The following is a 22,108-nucleotide window of genomic DNA, read 5'->3' as shown; positions in this document are numbered from 1 at the left end:
AAAAAAAAAAAAAAAAAAAAAAAAAAAGCGTTGAAAAAAAAAATAGCATATATATATATATATATATGCACATATACATATATATAATGCTGATTAGGTAGCTATTATTGATACTTTGTGTCATCATGAAATCTAGCTCATTAATTTGCATATAGCAGATACTCAAGAAAAAAATTATTATGTTAAATTTTGCAAAAGCTGTTACATAAGCAATTTCATGGTGAGTTAGGCCAATGGCCCATGTAATCTTCTGTACTGAAAAAATAGGTTAATTACTCTCCAGCATGTAAAGAAATGTTCACGTTATTAAAAACAGTTTTGTATCTGTGTAATGGCATGGATTTCTCACTGTAGATTAGTTTATCACTATGTATTTCATGATATTGCATAGCATTGCATGGGGTTGGTATTGCTGGTTGCAACCTCAGGAGTTTCCTGGGTGAAGTTTAAAACTGGCCCCTATTCATGGAGAGCAAGGAGAGACCGAATAAAGACACATACCACTCCAGATTGGCAGATGGCAGGTTTAAAGAAGCAAGGGGACTTACTTACCAGACCTGTCTCGGGCACTCGTAAGACCGGTAGATCTCTGCACCCAGCCACCAGAATCTTAAAAGTTTATATAGAAGCCTTAATTGGGCTCAGTCAGGTATTCAGTCCAGACGGTGTCATAACACCTTCCCCTCTCAAGGCTATGTCCTTTAATGACTGCCAGTATGGAAATAGTAGATGGGACGCATATTCCAAGGACAGGACCAGAGTAAGGAGCTTCCAATTGCCTGGGTTCAGCTTGTGGGTCAACTCGTGGCTGATAAGAATCAAGAGGTATCTTTTTAAAGTCCTGTCAAAGTATATCTGATAGCTGTTTTCAGGCACTCATTCATAATTAGGACCATAAAATAGTAAAAGGAAGAAATAAAATGGCTTTCACAGTTTGTGATGTGTGGTTGTGAAAGAATTTGTGACTATTGTAAATTTCAAATTTGGTTAGGTTATAGGTACTAGGAAGAGAGATGATGGGGCTTGTGGTGGAGTGCACATTTCTTGAATGTCAAAGGAGGATAACAGTACTCATGCTTGTGAGAATTAAGTGATGTTACTGTATAGAAAAGCTCTTTGAAAATTGCAGTGCATTATGCAGATTTTCATTTTATGTAAAAATGGTTATATGGGAGAGCTTAACAACCACATTAAGTTTTTATCCTGTCTAAATCCATCATGTGTATATATCTAGAATAGTTTGATTTATAAGGAGCTTTGAATTATGAAATGATTTGAATATTTGAAATCTGTATATATTATCCAAATCTTTTGAAAGATTTTATTTCCAATGTCTTTTCTCTAGTAATATGTACTCTATCACCCATTTAGCAATTAGAGGACATGTATAATATTCGAATTTTATATAAGAAACAACTAAATAGTTTAATTGCTCAAAACTTTTTAAAGTAACTTAAAAAACAATGTTATGACTTCATGTCTTAAATTCTTAAGTACCAACAAAAGCATGACCAAGATGTGAAACAAGTTGAACACAAGCCTGCACAAAGTCGTTTAATACGTGTAAGAAGTAAATCTGATATTTCACTTTCACAGCAACAAGGTAAGATTCATTTTCTTGTAATATAATAGTTTGATGCTTGCCCTGATATTGAACAAGTATATGATGAAAATTCTTTATTTTTGTCTACATCACATTCTTGTCTGTAGGTTTTCTGTTTTTTCTTAGTCCATTGGGATAAAGAATCTCGTATCATATTTGACTGTATATTTGTTCTTTGTACCGATAAACTCCATTTCTAATGAATTTTAAAAACTCTTAGTGTTTTTCCTTTAATCTTATCTTTTGGTTCTTATGCAATTGATTGCCTTTTTATCTGTTTATAGGTCTGTATTTGTGTCAGAGTTGTCTATTTTAAATTACATGAAAAAGGCAGGGGCTGTGGCTGTAAAGGTGCTTCTTTGTAAAGGCTATTCAGTGTTGTGGGTGATGTTGACCAATAAACACAACTTAAAAAAAACAAAGGATTCTCACATTGAATGCACATTATGTAAATGACCAGTTATGTGGTTGAACTTCACTTCTATAGTCAGCATCATAGCATTTTGATGTTCCTTTATGTTTCTGAAAGACTGTTGGCTTTCTGCTTTATTTACCTTCTTGCTTCTTAGTCACTTAAATTTAATATAACCTAAACTCTGAAATTTGGCAGTAGAAATTAAGATATCTTCTGTTTTAAAACTTTATTTCCACAATCCAGGAAGAAGTATTAGGAATGTTTTAAGCAGTAGAACATTTTTCTTTGCTTTTATGATTGTGTTTTTTTTAAATCTCATTTACTGAATGCCAGTATAATTGCAAATGTAACTATACATTTAGTGTTACAGGAAAGACCTAAAACAAGGACATACTCAAGATATTTATTAAAATTATGCTATATGAGGTTTAGATTTTTACTTTTGTTTTTTGTTCCTCTCTTGCTCCCACCTCTCAGAACTTTGCCTTCCTGACCACCTTTTTAACCTGACCATGGTACAGTAATGTGAATATTGTATTTTAGAATCCCATGGAAACTTGGCTATAAAACTCTTCTTACAGTATTTAAAAATTAATCAAGACAGTCTATAGATAGGAACAAATGAATGTTTCTAAGATAATGGCAGGACTGACTTGATGTCCTTCTCCTGAGTACTGTTACCATTCACGGTCAAAGACTATATATTTAAGTTAGGTTTAAAAAAATTGTAATGTCTTAAAATTATTAGTAAATTTTGTCTCCTTGGGAGATATTGTATGTGATAAAATGATCATTTTTCTCAGGTGATGGGAAAATTTGGTGAGATTTTAAAGTGTCTCTCTTCAGGAAAATGACATTCAGTTTCACATACATGAATGACCACAAGATGGCAATAAATTCTTGTTGGCTTTACAACAAAATGTCATGAAGTACAATGTTGTTGAATAGTGTCTAATTAACGTTTAATAAGTCAATAAAAATTGTATGAATAAAAGAAACCGAGGTGTTAGCTGGTTAAAGCAAGTTTTATTTAGAAGAGTTTAGAATGGTTAGATTTAATATATATAATTTTTTTTCATTTAATTTTATATGTAATACAAAAGTTAGAGGATCAGACCTATATCAGCTTTGACTGAGACAAATAAATACCCAGTGAGCTATAAATAGAACATTTGAAAATAGAAGCCAAGTGTTTCACTCTATAACTGATACAGATCTCCATATTGAATACTTTTTTAATGAATGTGATTGCCTTGGCAAATATAGTCAGTTATGACTTTTTTTTTTTTCCCATAAATTTTGTGGGTTTTATTTTTTCTCTGATGAAACTCTAAGACATTGCCAAATGTTTCAGAGAATAGGAGGGTCACAGTGCCAAAATAATCCTCTAGGGCTCTCAGGACTTTGGGTGACCTTGAAGGAATTCAATCCTATCTGTCATACAGGCCTTGAAGATAATGAAGGAAATTCACCTTATCACAAGGGAATCAAAACCACATCTTTTCTGGCAGCTAAATGCTTCTAAGAATACTTGAACCCCAAATTATGACTGTTTTGGGGAGAAGTACCCTATATTTCACTTTGAAATGTGTTCTAGTTTAATATGTGTATATAAAGAATCAAGTAGCTTCGCTAGCAGTAGCAGCTGTTTCAGTGATCATTACAAATTGACTGAAGATTTGGTAGGACATGAGTTCCAGCACTATGCTTCTGACAAGTCTGTAAAATCCTTGTTTCCGCCCCCCCCTTGATTATTACTTTCAGCTTTTAATATAAAAAGAAACTGAATTGATCTGACAGATGGTTATCTTTGGAATCTAAGAGTGAAATTCTTTCATTTGGTATTGAATTCATTGGTTGTATTTTTGACCACAGGATACCATTTTCTGATTCTAGGTCCTGATTAATGGGTTAATAGTGAACATAACAATTTAAGTGATTTCAGTGAGTCATTTAATTTTTTTTCCTTTTTACTATGCAAGTTAACTTTTACTGCTTCTTTTTCTGGGCAAGTTGACTTTCTTCCATATAAATAAGAGACTAGTTTTAAATCTGCTTGTTTGTTATAAACCCAAGAACAGTTAAATTCTATAAAGTAATGTATTAAAATAGTTCACTTTATTTTTTTATTTTTTACATTCTATCAATATCTTTTTTTTTTTAATTTGAGTATAGTTGACACACAATGTTACACTAGTTTTCTGGGTACAATATAGTGATTTGACAAGTTTATACATTATGCTGTGCTCACCACAAGGGTAGCTGCCATCTGTCATCACATGACAGACACTATTACAACATCACTGACTATAGTCCTTATGCTGTGCTTTTTATTCCCATGACTTATTCATTCCATAACTGGAAGCCTGATTCTCCCACTCCCCCCTATTAACTGTTTTGCCTATCTCCCCCCCGACCCTTCCTTCTAGCAACCATCAGTTTATTCTCTATATTTATAGGTCTGATTCTGCTTATTCACTTGTTTTATTTTTTTAGATTACACATAAGAGTGAAATCATACATATTTGTCTTTCTCAGTCTGACTTCCTTCACTTAGCATAATACCCTCTGGGTCCATCCTTGTTGTTTCACATAGTACAATCTTACCCTTTTTTATTGCTATGTAATATTCCTGTGTATATGTGTGTGTGTGTGTGTGTGTGTGTGTGTGTGTGTGTGTGAGAGAGAGAGAGAGAGAGAGAGAGAGAGAGAGGTCTTTCTTATCCATTTGTCAATGGGGACTTAACATTGTTTCCGTGTCTTGGCTGTTATAAATAAGCTGCAATAAACATAGAGGTGCAAATATCTTTTTGAATTTGTATTTTTGTTTTATTTGGATAAGTATCCAGTAGTGGAATTGTTGGATCACATGATATTTCTATTTTTAATTTTTTGAGGACCTCATATTTTCCACAGTGGCTGTACCAATATACATTCCCACCAAAAGTGTACCTTTTTCTCTACATCCTTGCCAACACTTGTTATTTCTTGTCCTTTTTTATTTTAGTCATTCTGACAGGTGTGAGGTAATATCTCATTGTGGCTTTGATCTGCATTTCCCTGATGATTAGGGATGTTGAGCATCTTTACATGTTTCTGTTGGCCACTTGTCTTTTTTAGAAAAATGTTTATTTAAATCCTCTGCCTATTTTTAAACCAGATTGGTTTTTAGTGTTGAGGTATATAGGTTCTTTCTTTATTTTGGATATTACCCCTTATTGGATATATCATTTGCAAATATCTTCTCCCATTTAGTAGGTCACCTTTTTGTTTTTGTTGACGGTTTCCTTCACTGTGCAAAAGCATTTTATTTTGTGAAGATACAAAAAATACAGATGCAAAGGAGTACAAGCACCCCAATGTTTATAGCAGGATTATCAACAATAGCCAAAATATGGAGAGAGCCCAAATGTCCATCAACTGATGAATGGATAAAGAAGATGTGGTATATATATATTATTCAGCTATCAAAAAGAATGAAATCTTGCCAATTGCAACAACGTGGATGGAGCTAGAATGTATTATGGTAAGCGAGATAAATCAATCAAAGAAAAACAAATACCATATGATTTTACTCATATGTAGAATTTAAGAAACAAAACAGATGAACATATGGGAAGGGTGCAGGGAAGAAGAGAAGGAAACACACCACAAAAGACTCTTAACAATAGAGAACAGACTGAGGGTTGATGGGGGGGAGGGATGGGCTAGATGGGTGATGGGCATTAAAGAGGGCACCTGTTGTGATGAGCACTGAGTGTTGTATGTAAATGATAAATCACTGAATTCTACTCCTGAAACCAATATTTCACTGTATGTTAACTAACCAAAATTTAAATTAAAAAAAATTGATAAAAAAATAAAAATAAAATAAATAAGAGTGTAGAAGATCTAAGCAACAATATTGACCAATTGGACCTAGTTGATAAAAAGCTGATTTGGGGGCACCTGGGTGGCTCAGTTAAGTGTTCAACTTCAGCTCAGGTCAGAATCTCACAGTTCATGGGTTCAAGCCCTGCATCAGGCTCCATGCTGACAGTGCGGAGCCTGCTTAGGATTCTCTCTCTTTCTACCCTTCCTTCACTGATGCTTTTTCTCTCTATCAAAATAAATAGATAAACTTAAATTTTTTTAAAAAAGCTGATTTTACTTCCTAAGTAAACTTGAAACATTAACCAAGATTGACAATATTCTGTATCATGAAACAAACCTCAGTAAATTTAAAACAGTTAAAATCATACAAAATATATTCTCTGACCTCAGTGGAATGAAAATGAAAATGAATAACAAAGATTCCTGGAACATTCCTAAATATTTGGAAATTAAATTGCACACATTTTAATAAACCTTGGGTCAAAAAGGAAATTACAAAGGGAATTAGAACTATTTTGAACTTGGGGCACCTGGGTGGCTCATTCAGTAGAGCATCCAGCTACGGCTCAGGTCATGATCTTACAGTTTGTGGGTTTGAGCCCCACATCAGGCTCTGTGCTGACAACTCAGAGCCTGGAGCCTGCTTCAGATTCTGTGTCTCCCTCACTCTCCCCCCACCCCCCCCACCCCATCGCTTGCTCTCTGTGTCTGTCTCTCAAAAAATTAAAAGAAAAAAAGAAATATTTTTAACTGAATAAAAATGGAAGCACCACGTACCAAAATTCATGGGATGCTGCTGAAGCAGTGATTAGAGGGAATTTTATGGCATAAATGCTTACATGATAATAGAAGAGAAAGGTCTAAAATCAGTGCTCTAAACCTCTAATGGAGGAAACCTGAAAAAGAAGGGGAATTAAACTTCTAATAAACAGAAGGAAGGAAAAGAACAGAATGAAATTGAAAACCTAAACATAATAGAAACCCAGTGAAACCAAAAGCTGGTTCTTTGAAATGACTGGTAAATCAATAAACCTTAGCCAGGATGATGAGGGAAAAAGGAGAAAACACATGAATCATTAGTATTAGAAGTTAGAGAGAGGAAATCAGTACAGATCCTATGGAAATTAAAGAGATTATAAAGTAATATTAGTATCTTTATGCTCATAAATTTGGCAACATTGGTAAAATGGAAAAATTTTATCTAACTTGAGAAGAAGCTGATAATAAACTAAGTAATCTTATATTTGTTAAAGAAAAAATGAATTTTTAGCTTAAAATGCTCCAATAAGGAAAACTTGAGGCTCAGATGGTTTCACTGGAGAATTCTACCAGATATTTAAGAGAGAAATAATGCCAGTTCTACTCAAACTCTCCCAGAAAATAGAAGAGAAAAGAACTCTTTTTACCATTACCCTGATACCAAAACCAGACAAAGACATTTCTGGAAAAGAAATTTATAGACCAATATCTCTCATGAACATAGACAAGAAATTTCTCTATAAAATATTAGCAAATTGAATCCAACAATATATAGAAAGACAGTAAGTGGACCAGGTGGGTTATCTCAGGAAAGAAAAGTTGGTTCACCATTCAAAAAGCAATGTAATTCACTATATGAATAGACTTAAAAAAAAAAAAAATGTGATTTTCTCAATAGATCTAGAAAAGCTTTTGACAGTATTCAACATCTTTTTATGATTACAGTATTCAACCAAGAATCAGAGGAATCTTTCTCAACATGATAAAGGAAAGACATTACAAGAAACCTATAGTCAATATCACACATGATGGTGAAAGACTAAATGCTTTCCTAGTAAAACTGGAAACAAGCAATGAGGTCTGCTCTCATTACTCCTTTTCAAAATCATACTGGCTGTTCTAGTCAATACAGTGATGCAAGAAAAATGAAAAAAGGCATACAGATTAGAAAGGAAGAAATAAACTTACTTCTATTTGGTAATGCATGATTATATAAAGTGCCACAAGGCCTACAAAAAAACCTACTGGAACCAACATGTTTATCAAGTTCACAGGGGCTACAATATCAATGTACAAAAATCAGTGATATTTCTTTGAGCTAGCAATGAAAAATTGGAAATTGTAATTAAAAACTATAGTTTATCATAGCAACATAAATGTGAAATATTTAGGTATAAATCTAATGAAATATTTTCATGATTTGTGTGCTAAAAACTACAAAAACATCTGATGAGAGAAATCAAAGACCTATAAATGGATAAGACTCAAAATTAAGAAGTCAGTTCTCCCCAAATTGATCCATAGATTCAGTGCAATCTCAGTCAAAATTCTAATAAGGTTTTGGTAGATATTGATAAGCTCATAAGGAAATGCAGAAGGCCTGGAATAGCCAAAATAACTTTTAAAAAGAAGAGGTTGGAGGATTTACACTATGGCTTTAAAACATTTTCTAAAGCTACAGTAATCATGATAATGTAGTATTGGCATAAAGATTAACAGGTAGATAGATCAGTGGAATAGAGTATAGAATCCAAAAATAGTCCATACATTTATAATCAATTGATTTTTCACAAATAGCAAAGAACTGAATGAAGAAAGGATGATCTCAACAAATTGTGTTGGGTCAAGTGGTCACCTATGTGCAAGAAAATGAACCATGACCCATATCTCACAAACATTACAAACATTAGCTCAAAATGGATCCTAAATCTAAATGTAAAGCCAAAAGCACTAAAACTTCTAAAAGAAAAATAGGAGAAAATCTTTGTGACCTGTGGTTGGGCAAAGATTTTTAAGATGTTATAGAAAAGTCATAGTTCCTAGAAGCATATATTGATTGATTGGATTTAATGAAAATAAAAACTTTTTCAAAAGACACTGTTAAGGGAATGAAATAGGATAAACTAGAGATTAGGAGAAAATATTTGCAAATCCACTTTTTGATAAAGAACTTGAATCCAAAGTATGTTTTAAAAACATAAAACTCAGTAGTAGGAAAATGAACAACCCAATTTTAAAAATGAGTTTAGAGATTTGAATAGACACTTCACTAAAAAAAGTTATATGGATGACAAATGAGCACACAGAAAGATGTTAAACATCATTAGTTACTAATGGGAGGTGCAAATTAAAAAGTGGTTACCACTAACTACCCATTAGGTCGGCTGAAATCAAAGAAACTGGTAACATCACGCATTGATGAGAAGGCCGAGCAATTCTTATTCTTGTACATTGCTGGTGGAGTGCAAAATGCTACAGCCACCTTGGAAAAACAGTTTGGCAGTTTCTTCTAAAATTAAATATAAATTTATTATACAACCCAGCAGTCCATATACTAGGTATTTACTCAAGAGAACTGAAAACTTATATTCACATAAAACCTGTACTCAATTTTTAGCAGTTTCATTTATGATTACCAAGAAGTGAACCTAGATGTCCTCCAACAAGTGAATGGATAAGCAATGTATGGTACATCCATACAATGGAACTCAGCAACAAAAAGGAATGAAATGCTGATATACATAAAAGCATGGATGAGTCTCATTGTTTTATATAAAATGAAAGAAGCCAAATTCAAAAGCCTTCATACCGTATTTATGTGACAATTACAGCTATATGACATTTGGGAAAAAACAAAAGTATCTATATTAGGAGAACAGATCAGTGGCTTCTAGGAGTGAGAGCAGGGTTTGACTACAAATGGCAGGAGGAATTTTGGAGGTGATATAGATGTTCTAGATCTGGATTGTGGTGGTGGTTATATAACCATGTGTTTGTCAAGAGTGAATCTTGGGCACCTGGGTGGCTCAGTCATTGATTTCACAGTTCGTGAGTTTGAGTCCCACATCGGGTGAGCTCATGCCCCCATTGGGTGAGCATGAGCCCCTTTTGGGGTAAAACACGAGCCCCCGGTGAGCCCCACTTCTCTCTCTGTCCCTTGTGGGATATTCTCTTTCTCTCTCTCTCTCTCCCCCCCACCCCTTGTTCTCTAGTGACCTTTCTTTTCCTCTCTCTCTTTCTCAAAAAAAAAAAAAAAAAAAAAAAAAAAAGTAAATCTTACTGGGTATGAATTATGCTTCAGTAAAGCTAACTTAAATATTACTGACCCTTTTCTATTATGAATTTTCTTAGTTAACTTTTGTTAAAAGTTTGTTATATGGGAATGTATAAAAGGTTTTGTTGCTAAAAGGTGTTTAAATGTGACACTGAGTATTTTACACACAATTATTCACATCTTTTTTTCTGTATTTAACACTTCAGGAGGAGATAGTTGGCTATACTTTTATAATACATTGTATTTTCACTATAATATACATTGGATTTCTAGGTATTTATTTGAGAATACATTTTATTCAAGCTAGAAGCCTGAGACATTTAAGCTTTGTAATTAATAGCAACCAACTAGCAACACAAGAGAAGACAGTATGTGCTAATCTGAAAATACATGTTTAGATTTCAGAAAAGAAAGAAGTGTCAGCTCAAAACTTTTTACTGGCACATCCAATATCCAATATAATGTATCATTAACCCAGTCCAGTTCAATAAATACTGAGTTCTCTCACACACTACACTTTTTTTAAAAAACTTTTTGTTAAAGTTAACTTATTTTTGAGAGACAGAGAATGAGCAGGGGAAGGGCAGAGGGAGAGGGAGACACAGAATCCGAAGCAGGCTCCAGGCTCTGAGAGTCAGCACTGATACTGACACAGGGCTCGAACCCATAAACTGTGAGATCATGACCTGAGCTGAAGTCAGACACTTAGCCAACTATGGAGCCACCCAGGTGCCCCGCCCACTACACTTCTAAGCCTTGATGTTTTTGCATGTTATCTTCCTTTTATGTATAATTTTCTTCTTTCCCCACTTTGCATGTCTACAAACTTCTTTTTCAACATCTAGCTCCATTTTTCTGAGTCCTTACTGAACCTCCAATTGCAAATGACTTATTTATCTTTAACTCCAACCCCAGCTTTTTTGTGCCCTGAACATGATCATAGTTTCACTGATAATTTCTGCTATCAGCCTGCTAGGTACTCTCTTTTATCTCATTTATTCCTCAAAATACCATGACATGCAGGTAGTTCCATTCCCCTTTTCTTTTATAAAAAAAAGGATAAAGTTCGTGAAGGATAACTAACTTTCCCATAACACAGTTTAAGAAACTGAAGATATAGAATTCTAGCCCTTACCTACCTGAGTGCAAAACTGATATTCTTTTCCTTGTTTCATACCATTTTGTGGAGTAAGCATTTAATACATATTTATTATGTGACTTAACAGCTTTCCGGAAGGAACTGCCTTTATCATCTCTACATTGCCTAGACTGATTATTCAGAAGGTCAGAGAAACTGATAGTTCTGTGGTTTGTTTGTTAAGATAGGTTATCTTGTTTGTTATTTAAGAGATGATGTTTCCCAATGTGTTTAATGCACAGTAATCAATAAGTATTTATTGAATCAAACTTAAATATCAGTTGCTACTGATCACAAACATTTAATTCTGTTATTTAGTAAAAAGAAGAAAGAAGAAAAGAGAGAAAAGAGAATATATCATCCCAATTGTTTTCTAATTACTGACACCTTTAATGTAGATAGTGAGCTATAGTGGAATAATCTAAAGGCTGCTTTTAGATTTTTACCTGCTTTTCTAAAACATTGTATGATTTCTTTTGTAGTGTTAATGTTTTCTTATTCTTCAAGGACAAATTAGTTGAGCAGGGTGGGGGTAGCCAAGACTTTGCCCAAGGGTAGGAAGAGTTAAATCAGGTTACATATTAGTCAGTGGGCAGTCTTCTTGAACTCTAGAGGAAAAGAGAATAGTATGGCATCATTCATTCATTCTGTTTTTAAAAATTGAGATATAATTCTTATTTTAAAATTATCCTTTTTAAAGTATACAAGTAAAAAAATCTTTTTGATGGTTTTATTTATTTTCGAGAGAGAGCAAGAGACAGAGCGTTAGTGGGGGAGAGAGGGAGACACAGAAGCAGGCTCCAGGCTCTGTGCTGTCAGCACAGAGCCTGACGCGAGGCTCGAACTCACAAACTGTGAGATCATGACCTGAGCCGAAGTTGGCCTCTCAACCAACTGAGCCACCCAGGTGCCCCAAAATGTACAATTTAGTGGTTTTTAGTATTTTTTTTAAAGTTATGGAACCATGGCTATTATCTAATCCCAGAACCTTTCCTTTGTTCTAAAAAGAAACCCCATACCTCTTAGTATTCCTTTTCTTTTCTCCTCTCCCCCAGTTCCTGGAAACTACTAACATGCTTTCTGTCTCTATGGATTTACCCACTCTGTACATTTTATATAAACAGAATCATACAATATGTGACTTTGGTGTCTGGCTTCTTAACACGTTTTCAGGGTTCGTTCATAGTGTAGCACATATCATTACTTCATTCCTCTTTATGGCTAAATAATATTCCAGTGTATATTCATTCTTTGGTCAACCTTTCCCAGCATGCTTTTCATTTTAGGACTGTAGAAGGCACTGTGGACCTAGAAGGAGGAATAAGACAAAGCAACTACTCTCAAGGGATAAAGAGAAGAAAAGGGTGGTTAAGAGGAATAATTTTTGAAATCACTGCATTTCCAATAATTTGTTAGAATGCTATTAAATATGAAAAGAGAAACAACTTTATGTAATCGTACTGTCAAATTGTCACTTTTTTCTTATAGTGATGAAAAAAACACGTGTTCGGTCCACTGCTGACTGTCTTTATGTGTATACATTTCTTCCATTTTATGTGAGGATGTTTGGAGGGCGGGGGGCATAATCCATGGGAGAAAAGATACTCTTCTGGCACATTAATGGATTTTTAACACAGATGATTATTTCAGCTGTTTATTCCTACAAGAAAGGATTTACACCTTTGTAAAAGAATATATATTATATATAATTCTTTATTCACACACACATATATGTAATCATGGAGATAAATGTGCGTAACTAAGGGTATTCCATCAGAATGAGCAAAATATATAAAAGGATTGATCTGGAAGATCTGTTAAATAAGACAATGAAAACTGCTCAAGGATTTCCATAACATTTTCACTTGTTGGCACTAAAAGTAATTTCCTTTTCTTTGTAAGAGTTTTAAGTTTGGAAATTATTTAATTTTCCTGTTGTAGAATTAATTGTACACTGTACATGGAGAGCTTAGATTTTTCTCAAGTCTTTGACGTTAAACACATCTCACCAAAAGCATACACCAGCATTGTTTTTGAAGACTCGCCAACATTCCAGAAACCTCTGCAACCCTTTCATTGTCCTTAGCCAGACTTCCTGAAACCTGACTTTAAAGGTTTTATGATTTTTTATTGAAATCAAATTGATGTAAAATATAATTTAAAGTAATAGATTAACTTAGTGCCCTTTTTATTCATCAGCCACTAAAGAATAATTTAATTTTCCAAAGTAATAATTGTACAGGTAAATGTAGGTTATCAGTGAGGTAGATTTGTCTTTTTTTTTTTTTTTTAAGTTTACTTACTTATTTTTGAGAAGAGAGAGTGTGCAAACGGGGGGAGGGGCAGAGAGAGAGGGAAACAGAGGATCTGAGGCAGGCTGTGTGCCAACAGCAAGAGAGCTTGATGCCCGGCTCAAACTCACGGACTGTGAGATCATGACCAGAGCCAAAGCTGGACGCTCAACTGACTGAGCCACCCAGGCGCCCCTAGATTCATAAGTCTTGAAGGCAGAGGGACCATGCAGTTCAATAGAACCAAAGATCATAACTCCGATTAGTGGTAGCGTCTGATCTTCTTAGATCAGTAATATTTCTGAATATTACTGAAATATTTCTGAATATTTCTATTATACTACACTGCCATTCCCCAAAGAAAACTAATTGCAGTTATAAGTTAATGTGTTATAAATGCTATTCTTCTAATCAATATAATAATCTTTTAATTTTTTGGCAAATTTAGTTTTATATAAATAAAACAAAATTAGATAGATTATTTCAACTAACAGGTTATTCTACTAACCCACTTCTACCCTAAATAAAAAAAGAAGCTTGGTTATTTCAATTCAGAATGAATTAGAATAGAGAAGTAATATAGACTTACTATACTTACAGGATGAACTACGACTAGATTGTTTCTTTGTTAGTCTCTAATACAGTGGTTGTCAAACCTTCACAGATGTAGGAATCTCTGGCACTCTGAATTCAATCTAGATCCCCACCTCTCCCTGAGAATTTGATTGTTTGCCTGAGGTGTGGCCTGGGAATCAGAATGTTAACTGGGATCCCTGGTGATTTTGATACAGGAGGAGGAAGACCACCCTTTGTGAAATACTGCTTAATGACTCCAGATAGTCTTGTGACTTCTGTTCTACTATAGAATTAGAAGCACTACAACATAAAGCTTGTACTCTGGAGTCAGACTGCCTTGGGTTCAAATCCTAGCTCCGCTAATCCTTAGCTGGTGACCTTGGGTAAGATACTTAATGTCTGTGTGTGTGTGTGTGTTGATATAGTAGAGACATGCAGTGCACTTAGAATAGGACCTGACACGTATGAAGAGCTATGAAAATATTAGCCGTGATTAGCAGGATTGTCTCTAGGACACTTCTCCTTTTGGAATACTCATGTTGTAATCAGCTCTTATTTAACAGCTAGGAATTGAACCTCTAATTGGTCCTGAGTTTTAAGGATGTTTGCAAGAAAATGTTATAGATGGGACATGTCTGTACAGTGTTAGGGAGATAAACTGATTTTCAACACAATTTTTCACTCTCCAGTGAACATATTGAAGATATATATAAAATCTTGGGTTATTTTACAGAACTTTCCATTGACTTGCATGCTGGGTAACTAAATATACTGAAGCTTGTTAAACCAAGGGGATTTCCAATCTGTAATCCTATCTATTGGCAAGTGAGTATCTTAGTAAATTCATTCTGTCAGCAATTCTCTCATCTTTAAATCCAAGAGAGAAACTGATAACTCAGGAGCTCAACAATTGAGCTGTGGCATCCTGATTAAAAGTAAAGATTAAGATTAGAGGCAAGGATGCCAAGGTGGTGGTTCAGTCGGTTGGTCAACCAACTCTTGAGTTCAGCTCAGGTCATGATCTCGCGGTTCATGGGTTTGAGCCCCATGTGGGGCTCTGCGCTGACTGTGGAGCCTGCTTAGGATTCTCTCTTGGCCTCTTTCTCTGCCCCTCCCCTGCTTGTGCTCTCTCTCTCAAAATAAATAAATAAACTAAAAAAATATATTAAAAAAGATTAGGAGCAGTATCAGGTACACATGAAGGTATTAAAAACGACTAAATTTCTTAGGAAATACCACCCCCCCCCATACACCTCTGATGGCAAAAGGCAACATAATTTCATTGTCACCCCTAGTAACCTTCCTTTTTGTTCTTGTAAACATTTTTTTTCCTTTTTATTGTACTTACATAATTTTTTAAAATTTTACTTTTTAAAAAACTTTTATTTGTTTTTGAGAGAGACAGATCATGAGCGGAGGAGGGACAGAGAGAGAGAGGGAGACACATACTCTGAAACAAACTCCAGGCTCCAAGCTGTCAGCACAGAGCCCGATGCAGGGCTTGAACTCATGAACCGTGAGATCATGACCTGAGCCAAAGTCGGATGCTTAACTGACTGAGCCACCCAGGCACCCCTGTACTTACATAATTTATTTTATTATGTAGAAAAGTTAATAAAGTTTCTTATCCATAATAATTTTGCTTTTTACCACTATTATTATTGATGTTCTATAGAATAAGATTTTATTTATGTAAAATGCCCCCAAATTTTTGCCTTTGGCCCTAGCCTTTCCCCATCTAACTGTAAACAAAGGTGAGCCTATATATTTGGAATAATGAGCAGCTGTGGTCCTTGGAGTGTGTAGGGATAATTGTCTTATTCGTTATACAGCTTAATGCCTCTTTTTTCCTTCCTCCCCTAACATGACTAATTTGCATAATGGGACACCGGAGCAGATACTGTGAAGTAGCTAGTGCCTCAGTTAAACAGAACCACTTTGGTCATGTGTTCTTTCTCCCACCTGTAGTGGGACCTCCAATTACTTGGTCTTACTTCTCTTGACTGGCTATTCCTGGGGCCTCCTATCTTGCCTGACCTATATGGTTGACCCATTTCAGTTCTGTCTTATCACCATGCAAGACTTGATGTCTCTTTGATCTATGCTAATCCCCACTCTGCATTCCTCCTGCTTTCAAGGGTCTCTGATTTTGTTCTCTGCTCACCAAATCCTGCAGGATGATGATGCTATTTGTGTAATTATAGCCTGTTAGCAAACCGTGGGGCTTGAGTGGGACTTTTGCCATTCCCCAGGAATTCTTTTACTAATTTCATATTGACCTTCACTCCCAGATAGCACCTATTCCAGCCCTTCACCTCAAATCCTTAATCCCATGTTTATCCCTCAATTCTCTTTTAATGCATGCTTTTGCTTTTCTGAGGTCTGTTCTTTCGAATGTGAAGATTTATAGCTATTCTGTCCCCAAATTCTTATAGCTCTACTTTAGTCTTTTCATATTTTTTACTTTGGGGTTGAAGAAAGAGCTATGCTTTTTTCCCTCTATAAAGGTAACTTCCACCTGCAGCCTCGATCCCACCTCATTCTACTCTTGACAGAGGGAGAGGGGGAAAGATGTCATCCTGAGAGAAGAGAAGAAAAGAAAGGGAGGGAATAGAAGAAGGGAAAAGGGGGGTAAGGAGATAGTGGAGAGGGAAGGGGGAGGAGAGGAAAGAAGAGGTTAGGGATGGCACTCAGGTGAGAAAAGGGAGAAGCAAATGGGACAGGGAATGAGTGTAGAATAAGCAGGATCATTTATTTTTCATCTGCAGAGTGAGGGATGGGCTTCATGATCCTTCAGGTGATGTGTAGCCATACACACCTCATCACTCTATTCCTTCTGAGCCCCTCATCCCCCTATTCCGTGTATTTTCTGAGCTCCCACCCCACCCCCACCCCCATGCCTTTTTCTGTGTCTTTACTTAGAACTATCCCCTCCCCTGCCCTCTGACACAACATCCCCATCCCCTATAGACATTCTTGATCCATTCTGTGTCCTTGAAGGGCCCATACCGTTTGGCATATATTTCACTTCTAGCCCTCATTAGTGTCATATTCTGTAAGAGTATTTTCTTACAGCCTGTCTCCTTCTCTAGGAAGGAAATTTCCTAGACACAGTCACCTTATTTCATTCATCCCTGCTCCACCTACATTCTATAGCACAGCACCTTATATGGTAGGTTCTCAGTAAATGTGTATTGGATCAAATGTATTAGTTGACTCTATTGTCCCATCTAGTGCAGAGGCCTTTTTTTAACAATTTTCTTTCTCTTTCTCTCCATTCATTCATTCATTCATTCACTCTTGAGTAGTTGTTATGTGCCAGGTACTGTTCACCACCTTGGGATACTGTAGTAAACATAAAAGTTGAAATCCCTATAAATATTAAATAAATTTACAAAAATTTCAGATGACAATAAATGCTGTGAAAAAAAATAAAGGGTTTACAGAAGAATGCCAAGTGTCAACAGACAAATGTGGAGTGAGCACTAATATTGGAAAGCCAGCGTTTTGCAACCACCCTAGTAAAGATTAGCTCAGGCAAGAATCCTCAGTGAATGCTAAATGTAGAAGGAAGTTTTAATGAGGAGAAGGATATTTGCGTGGTCTTGAAGTATCTCCTCATAGATTGGTTCATTAGTTGAAAGGGAAAACAAAAGCTAGTACATTGATTGGGCAGTCAAAATTAATATTACCATAGGGGGCAGATAAACGCTGTGTGCTATCCAGGTAGGATATCTGAGCAGGACACAACATTTCCATGTAGTATTCTACCCAAGAGTGCATAACCTGAATGTAATCATGGATAAATACCACACGAACCTAAAACACAGGGGAAGAGGTTAACAGTTGTGAATCTGGGTAAGTGATATATGAGCTTTCTTTCTTTATACTATTCTTGCAGTTTTGCTCCAAGTTTTATATTATTTCCAAATAAAAACAAAACATTTTTTAAAGGTATTGCTTTATTTATTTAAAAAATAACATCGATAGCGATTTGCACTTCTAGTGTCAATTAAAAAGTCATAAAGCAGGGTCATGAATAATGAAGAGAACAAGGTGAGTGGTTTGCTGCTTTAAAACATTTGGTTGGAGAAGTTTCTTTTGAAAGAGTTGCATTTGCAGAGAATGAACCGAAGGAGGAAATCTTGCAAACCCCTGGGGAGGAGTATTCCATCTAGAAGGATTAGGAAGAATGAAGGTTTGGAGGTGGGAATGAGCTTGATGTGTCAGTATATCTTGCATAAAGTTATGCTGGGACAGAACCCAGTCATCACTAAGTATAGTAGATCTGTTTCTTACCCAGCAAGAAGGCCAGCGTGGCTGGAGGGGAGTGTGCAAGGGGGGCAGTGATAGGAAATGGGAAACGAAGTGTAGGCAGATCACATGGAGCCCTGTAAGTCTCTGGGAAGGAATTTGGATTTTATTCTGAGTATGATGAGATTCCTGTGGAAGGTTTGAGCAGGAGAATGGCAAATTCTAATTTACATTTTTAAATAGATCACCCTGGCAGCTAGCTGGAAAACACACTATAGGAAGACAGTACTGGGAACAGGGAGACCAACCGGAAGACTTGCGGTAATCAAGATGAGAGATGGTAGTGGCACGGGCCCCGGTGGGGGTGTCGCAGTGGTCACGTTCCGGCTCTATATATTGATGGTGTACCTGATAGAATTACTGAAGAATGAGTTCATTTCAAAAATTATTTATTAAAGTGGATCAGATGTGTAGTGTAGTAGATAGCACAGGCAAGGATTAATTACTCCTAAGTTTCCAAAAGTTACCGGGTGAATGATGGTGTCATTTACTGGGAAGACTGAGGTGAAAACCAGTCATTCTGCATAGGGCATGTGAAGTTTGAGAAGCCTAATAAATCTCCAAGTGAAGAATCGGGTTGGCAGTTTGTTATTTGAGCTCAGGGAAGAGGTTGGGACTGGGGTTGTAAATCTGAGAGTTGATTGTGTGGACACTATTTAAAGCTGTGGGTATGGAGGAGATGACCTAAGGACTGAGTACAGAAAGGGAAGAGAAGCATCCCAGGTTTAAGATCCTGACACTTTCGAGATTTAAAGAGAGAAATGAGAGGGAGCCAGCAAAAGGGAAATTAGACCAAACAGATGATCACCCCACAGTATAGGGAACATGCTAGTTTGCTGTACATTTTACAGCTGGAAAGCACTAATTATTCTTTCTGTGTTAACATTCACCTCTCCATAACTTCTCACTATTGGTTCTAGTTTTGTCCTTTTGGGTGTTAGGTCTTTCAGTGGGACAGTGTTTCAAGTTTTTGATGGCAGCAATCATAATCCAAAGTCTGTGTGTTATGTTCCTTTTACTCTTCCTTATATAATATTGTTCCCAAGCTCCTTACTAATTTGACCATACTCCCGTCTGTATATATCTTGTGTAAAGTTTTGCTGGGACAGAACCCAGTCATCACCAAGTATGGTAGATCTGTTTCTTCCCCAAACACACAACAATGAAACCAACATTTGTCAGGTGCTTTACAGATGACAAAGAAGTCTCATGTAGCGTAGCTCTCATTCTCACAGCAAACTTGTGAATATGTACAGATGTTTTTCTTCTTATTGTTGTTACTTTTATTATACAGTTGGGAAAGCAGAGGTTCGGAGAGGTTAACCTCACTTCTCTTAGATTATCTCAATGTTTACAGACGTTATTAAATACTGTTGCTCGATACTGTGGTTTCCAGTGTTCTAATAAAACCGACCAAGAGTTTTTTTCAGTGACTTGATATCAAGCTAAGTTTTCTGCCTTCTGCAGGTGTGCAGTTGATTTTTTAAGCATAACATTTTTCAACCTTAGTATTATCTTGAGAAATTTCTCAACTGTTCTCTCCTGTATACATTTTTGCTCCCCTCTTGTCTATTATCCACTCAAAGCAAGAGTGATCTTTTAAAAATATGAGTCAGATCACATGACTCCCAGCTCAGAAACCTCCAAAGACTTCTTTTTGCATCAGAATAAAGTCCAGACTGCTCACTTTGACCTAAAAGACCCTGCATGATTTGGCCCTTGTCTTACTCTCTGAAATCATATCAAGATCTATTTATGAAGTAAAACTTATTAAATGTAATTACTTGTTTTTTTCTTAGAAAATTTATGCCAATTCATTATGCTGATATCTTTATATATATAAGCATCCCATTAAGGTAGAAATGGACAGATTCTGAAGAAGTGTGAAAATAATTATCAGTACGCCTAATAATAGAAATGGTAACAACCTCTTTTTTTTTCATAAGTTAACCCAGGGTCTAACAAATACATTTACTGATAAGCCCAAGACAAACTGCCTCTGTTAATCATTATGTGAGAGAGTTGATTCCATGTGCTGAGAAAAATTTTAACAAAGTTTTAGCAGAACTGACACATTTATTCTTAATTTCCTCTATGTAACACTTCAATAAATAACACTTTTTAGTTTTTCCTTTCCTGCTTGTTGCAAGGGAATTCAGCTTGTAATATAAGCAGAGACCGATTTCTTGGATTTGATGAGTAAATTTAGTCAAAATGGTCAGTTATCCAGCATGATTGCCACACACTAATTTAGACCTTAGGAAAAAAAAAAAAAAAAAAGGTGTGAATGTGTGTGCAGCAGAGAGCAAGGGGAAATGCATATGGCTGGAAATGCTTACGACGGCATCAGCCTCCACACACCAAGTTGTCACCCCACTTCTGTTTCTCTGGTCTACTTCAGAATTACCTTGCCAGGGATGAAAGATCTCATGCAACAGGAAAGTTATCTCTAAGTGTTCGACCTCAGTTTTTAGGGCAGGAAGAGTTAGTGAAAAGTCTGGAAATACAGCCCATGTAAATTGGAAATGTGAGCTGTGTCTCAGGTGCAACATTAATTTTCACAATTCTGTGAAACCTCATTATTTTTTGTTATAAATGTACAAAACAAAACAGGATTACTTCATTATAAGATATGTTCAAACATGTGCATGAAAATACTGTTATTTTCAGCTTCCTTGATAGGCTCCTATCCATCACCAAAGAATGATGATTACAGATAGAAGGCTTTCTTGGGTATATTTTGTAATTAGTGGTAAATGCAGAGGCCCAAGTTGTGCTGGGATTTCCAGTGGGGGGGGGAGGGGAGGGGGGAGGATGCAGCTGTGAATTATTTTAAGCTAGAATGCTATATACTATGTTTTCAAATACCAGAACAAATTACTCTGTTGTGCAATACATAGAAGTCTTTAAGTGAAATGTCATTGCCAAAAAGGTGCCCTAAAATCTAATTGTTACTCTCGGTTGTACTTGTCAACTGGCACTTTTTAGTGTGAGGAGATTCACACAGTCAGGTTAGGGAGAATGCTGGCTCTTTTTCCCCGTGAATATAATTGCCATAATACTTCCCATGTAATGAAGTCAGAAAAAATTATTTAGGTAGAAATGTACTTCTGAGAACCTTGTGATTATTGCCTTTTGTGTCATTCTGCCTACATCAAAACAAATCAGACTTAGGAAGTCATGGAAATACTACGTTGGGTATTTTCTAATCGCTGCATCAGCACGAGCAGTCACTCTCTAGGTTTTCCAGTTTCTTGAAAGAGCTTAGCCTATGTTCATAACACTTTGTAGGAAACAGCACAAAATTAGTTTCTATGTCCCCATATATTTCTCTTGGTGTCACAAAAGTATATATTATATAAATGAAATATTTGTCTTTGACAGAAAGGCTCGTTCACCAAACTACAATTAATGAATACAAGAATTAGAAATCAAAACTTTGTTTAGTCTGAGGAAAAACAATTCTTTAAACTGTAACCACATGGCTGTTTCTTGTTTGCATCAACTCTGGGTGACTGTTATTGTCTTCTGTGAATTCTCTGGGGCAGGGGCCTGACTTTGTTGAATGAGCCAATTGTTTTCCTTTGTGTTGCCCATCTAGTAAGTTCCCATCTGGTTTGTATCAGACTGTTTTCACAGCCAACAACTGCTGCCTTCTCTATATCCTGACACTTCAGGGCCCCACGCTATCAAAGCACGGCTGCGATGGCCTTGCTGGCAGGGCCTATACAGCTGTGCCTCGCAGCTTGGAGCTATTACCCAGAGTGATGGTAACGTAGAACTTGGACTGGCCCTTATTCCCATTGGTGTCGTGTGTACAGTGAGCAGGAGTCCACCCTTCCCCGCCACCTCCTCCCCCCAAAAA

At 36.1% G+C, this 22,108-nt stretch overlaps 1 protein-coding gene across 9 annotated transcripts in view; it reads left to right on the top strand.

Moving 5' to 3' along the window:
• KIAA0586 (KIAA0586 ortholog) overlaps positions 1-22,108 on the top strand; it is a 113,097-nt gene that overhangs the window by 75,458 nt on the left and 15,531 nt on the right. For 7 of the 9 annotated variants that reach the window (XM_049612677.1, XM_049612679.1, XM_049612674.1 and 4 more), the window contains one exon: positions 1,495-1,603. In XM_049612677.1, the coding sequence (XP_049468634.1) occupies positions 1,495-1,603 (109 nt within the window). Of the gene's footprint in view, positions 1-1,494; positions 1,604-7,595; positions 12,770-14,662; positions 15,267-22,108 lie in introns of those variants that run through there. The other 2 variants (XM_049612676.1, XM_049612675.1) reach the window with 2 other exon arrangements.

The sequence above is a fragment of the Panthera uncia genome, assembly GCF_023721935.1.
Source record: "Panthera uncia isolate 11264 chromosome B3 unlocalized genomic scaffold, Puncia_PCG_1.0 HiC_scaffold_1, whole genome shotgun sequence".
NCBI classification, from domain to species: domain Eukaryota; kingdom Metazoa; phylum Chordata; class Mammalia; order Carnivora; family Felidae; genus Panthera; species Panthera uncia.
The sequence above is the reverse complement of the archived record's forward strand: the minus strand, read 5'-3'. Positions and strand labels throughout refer to the sequence as shown.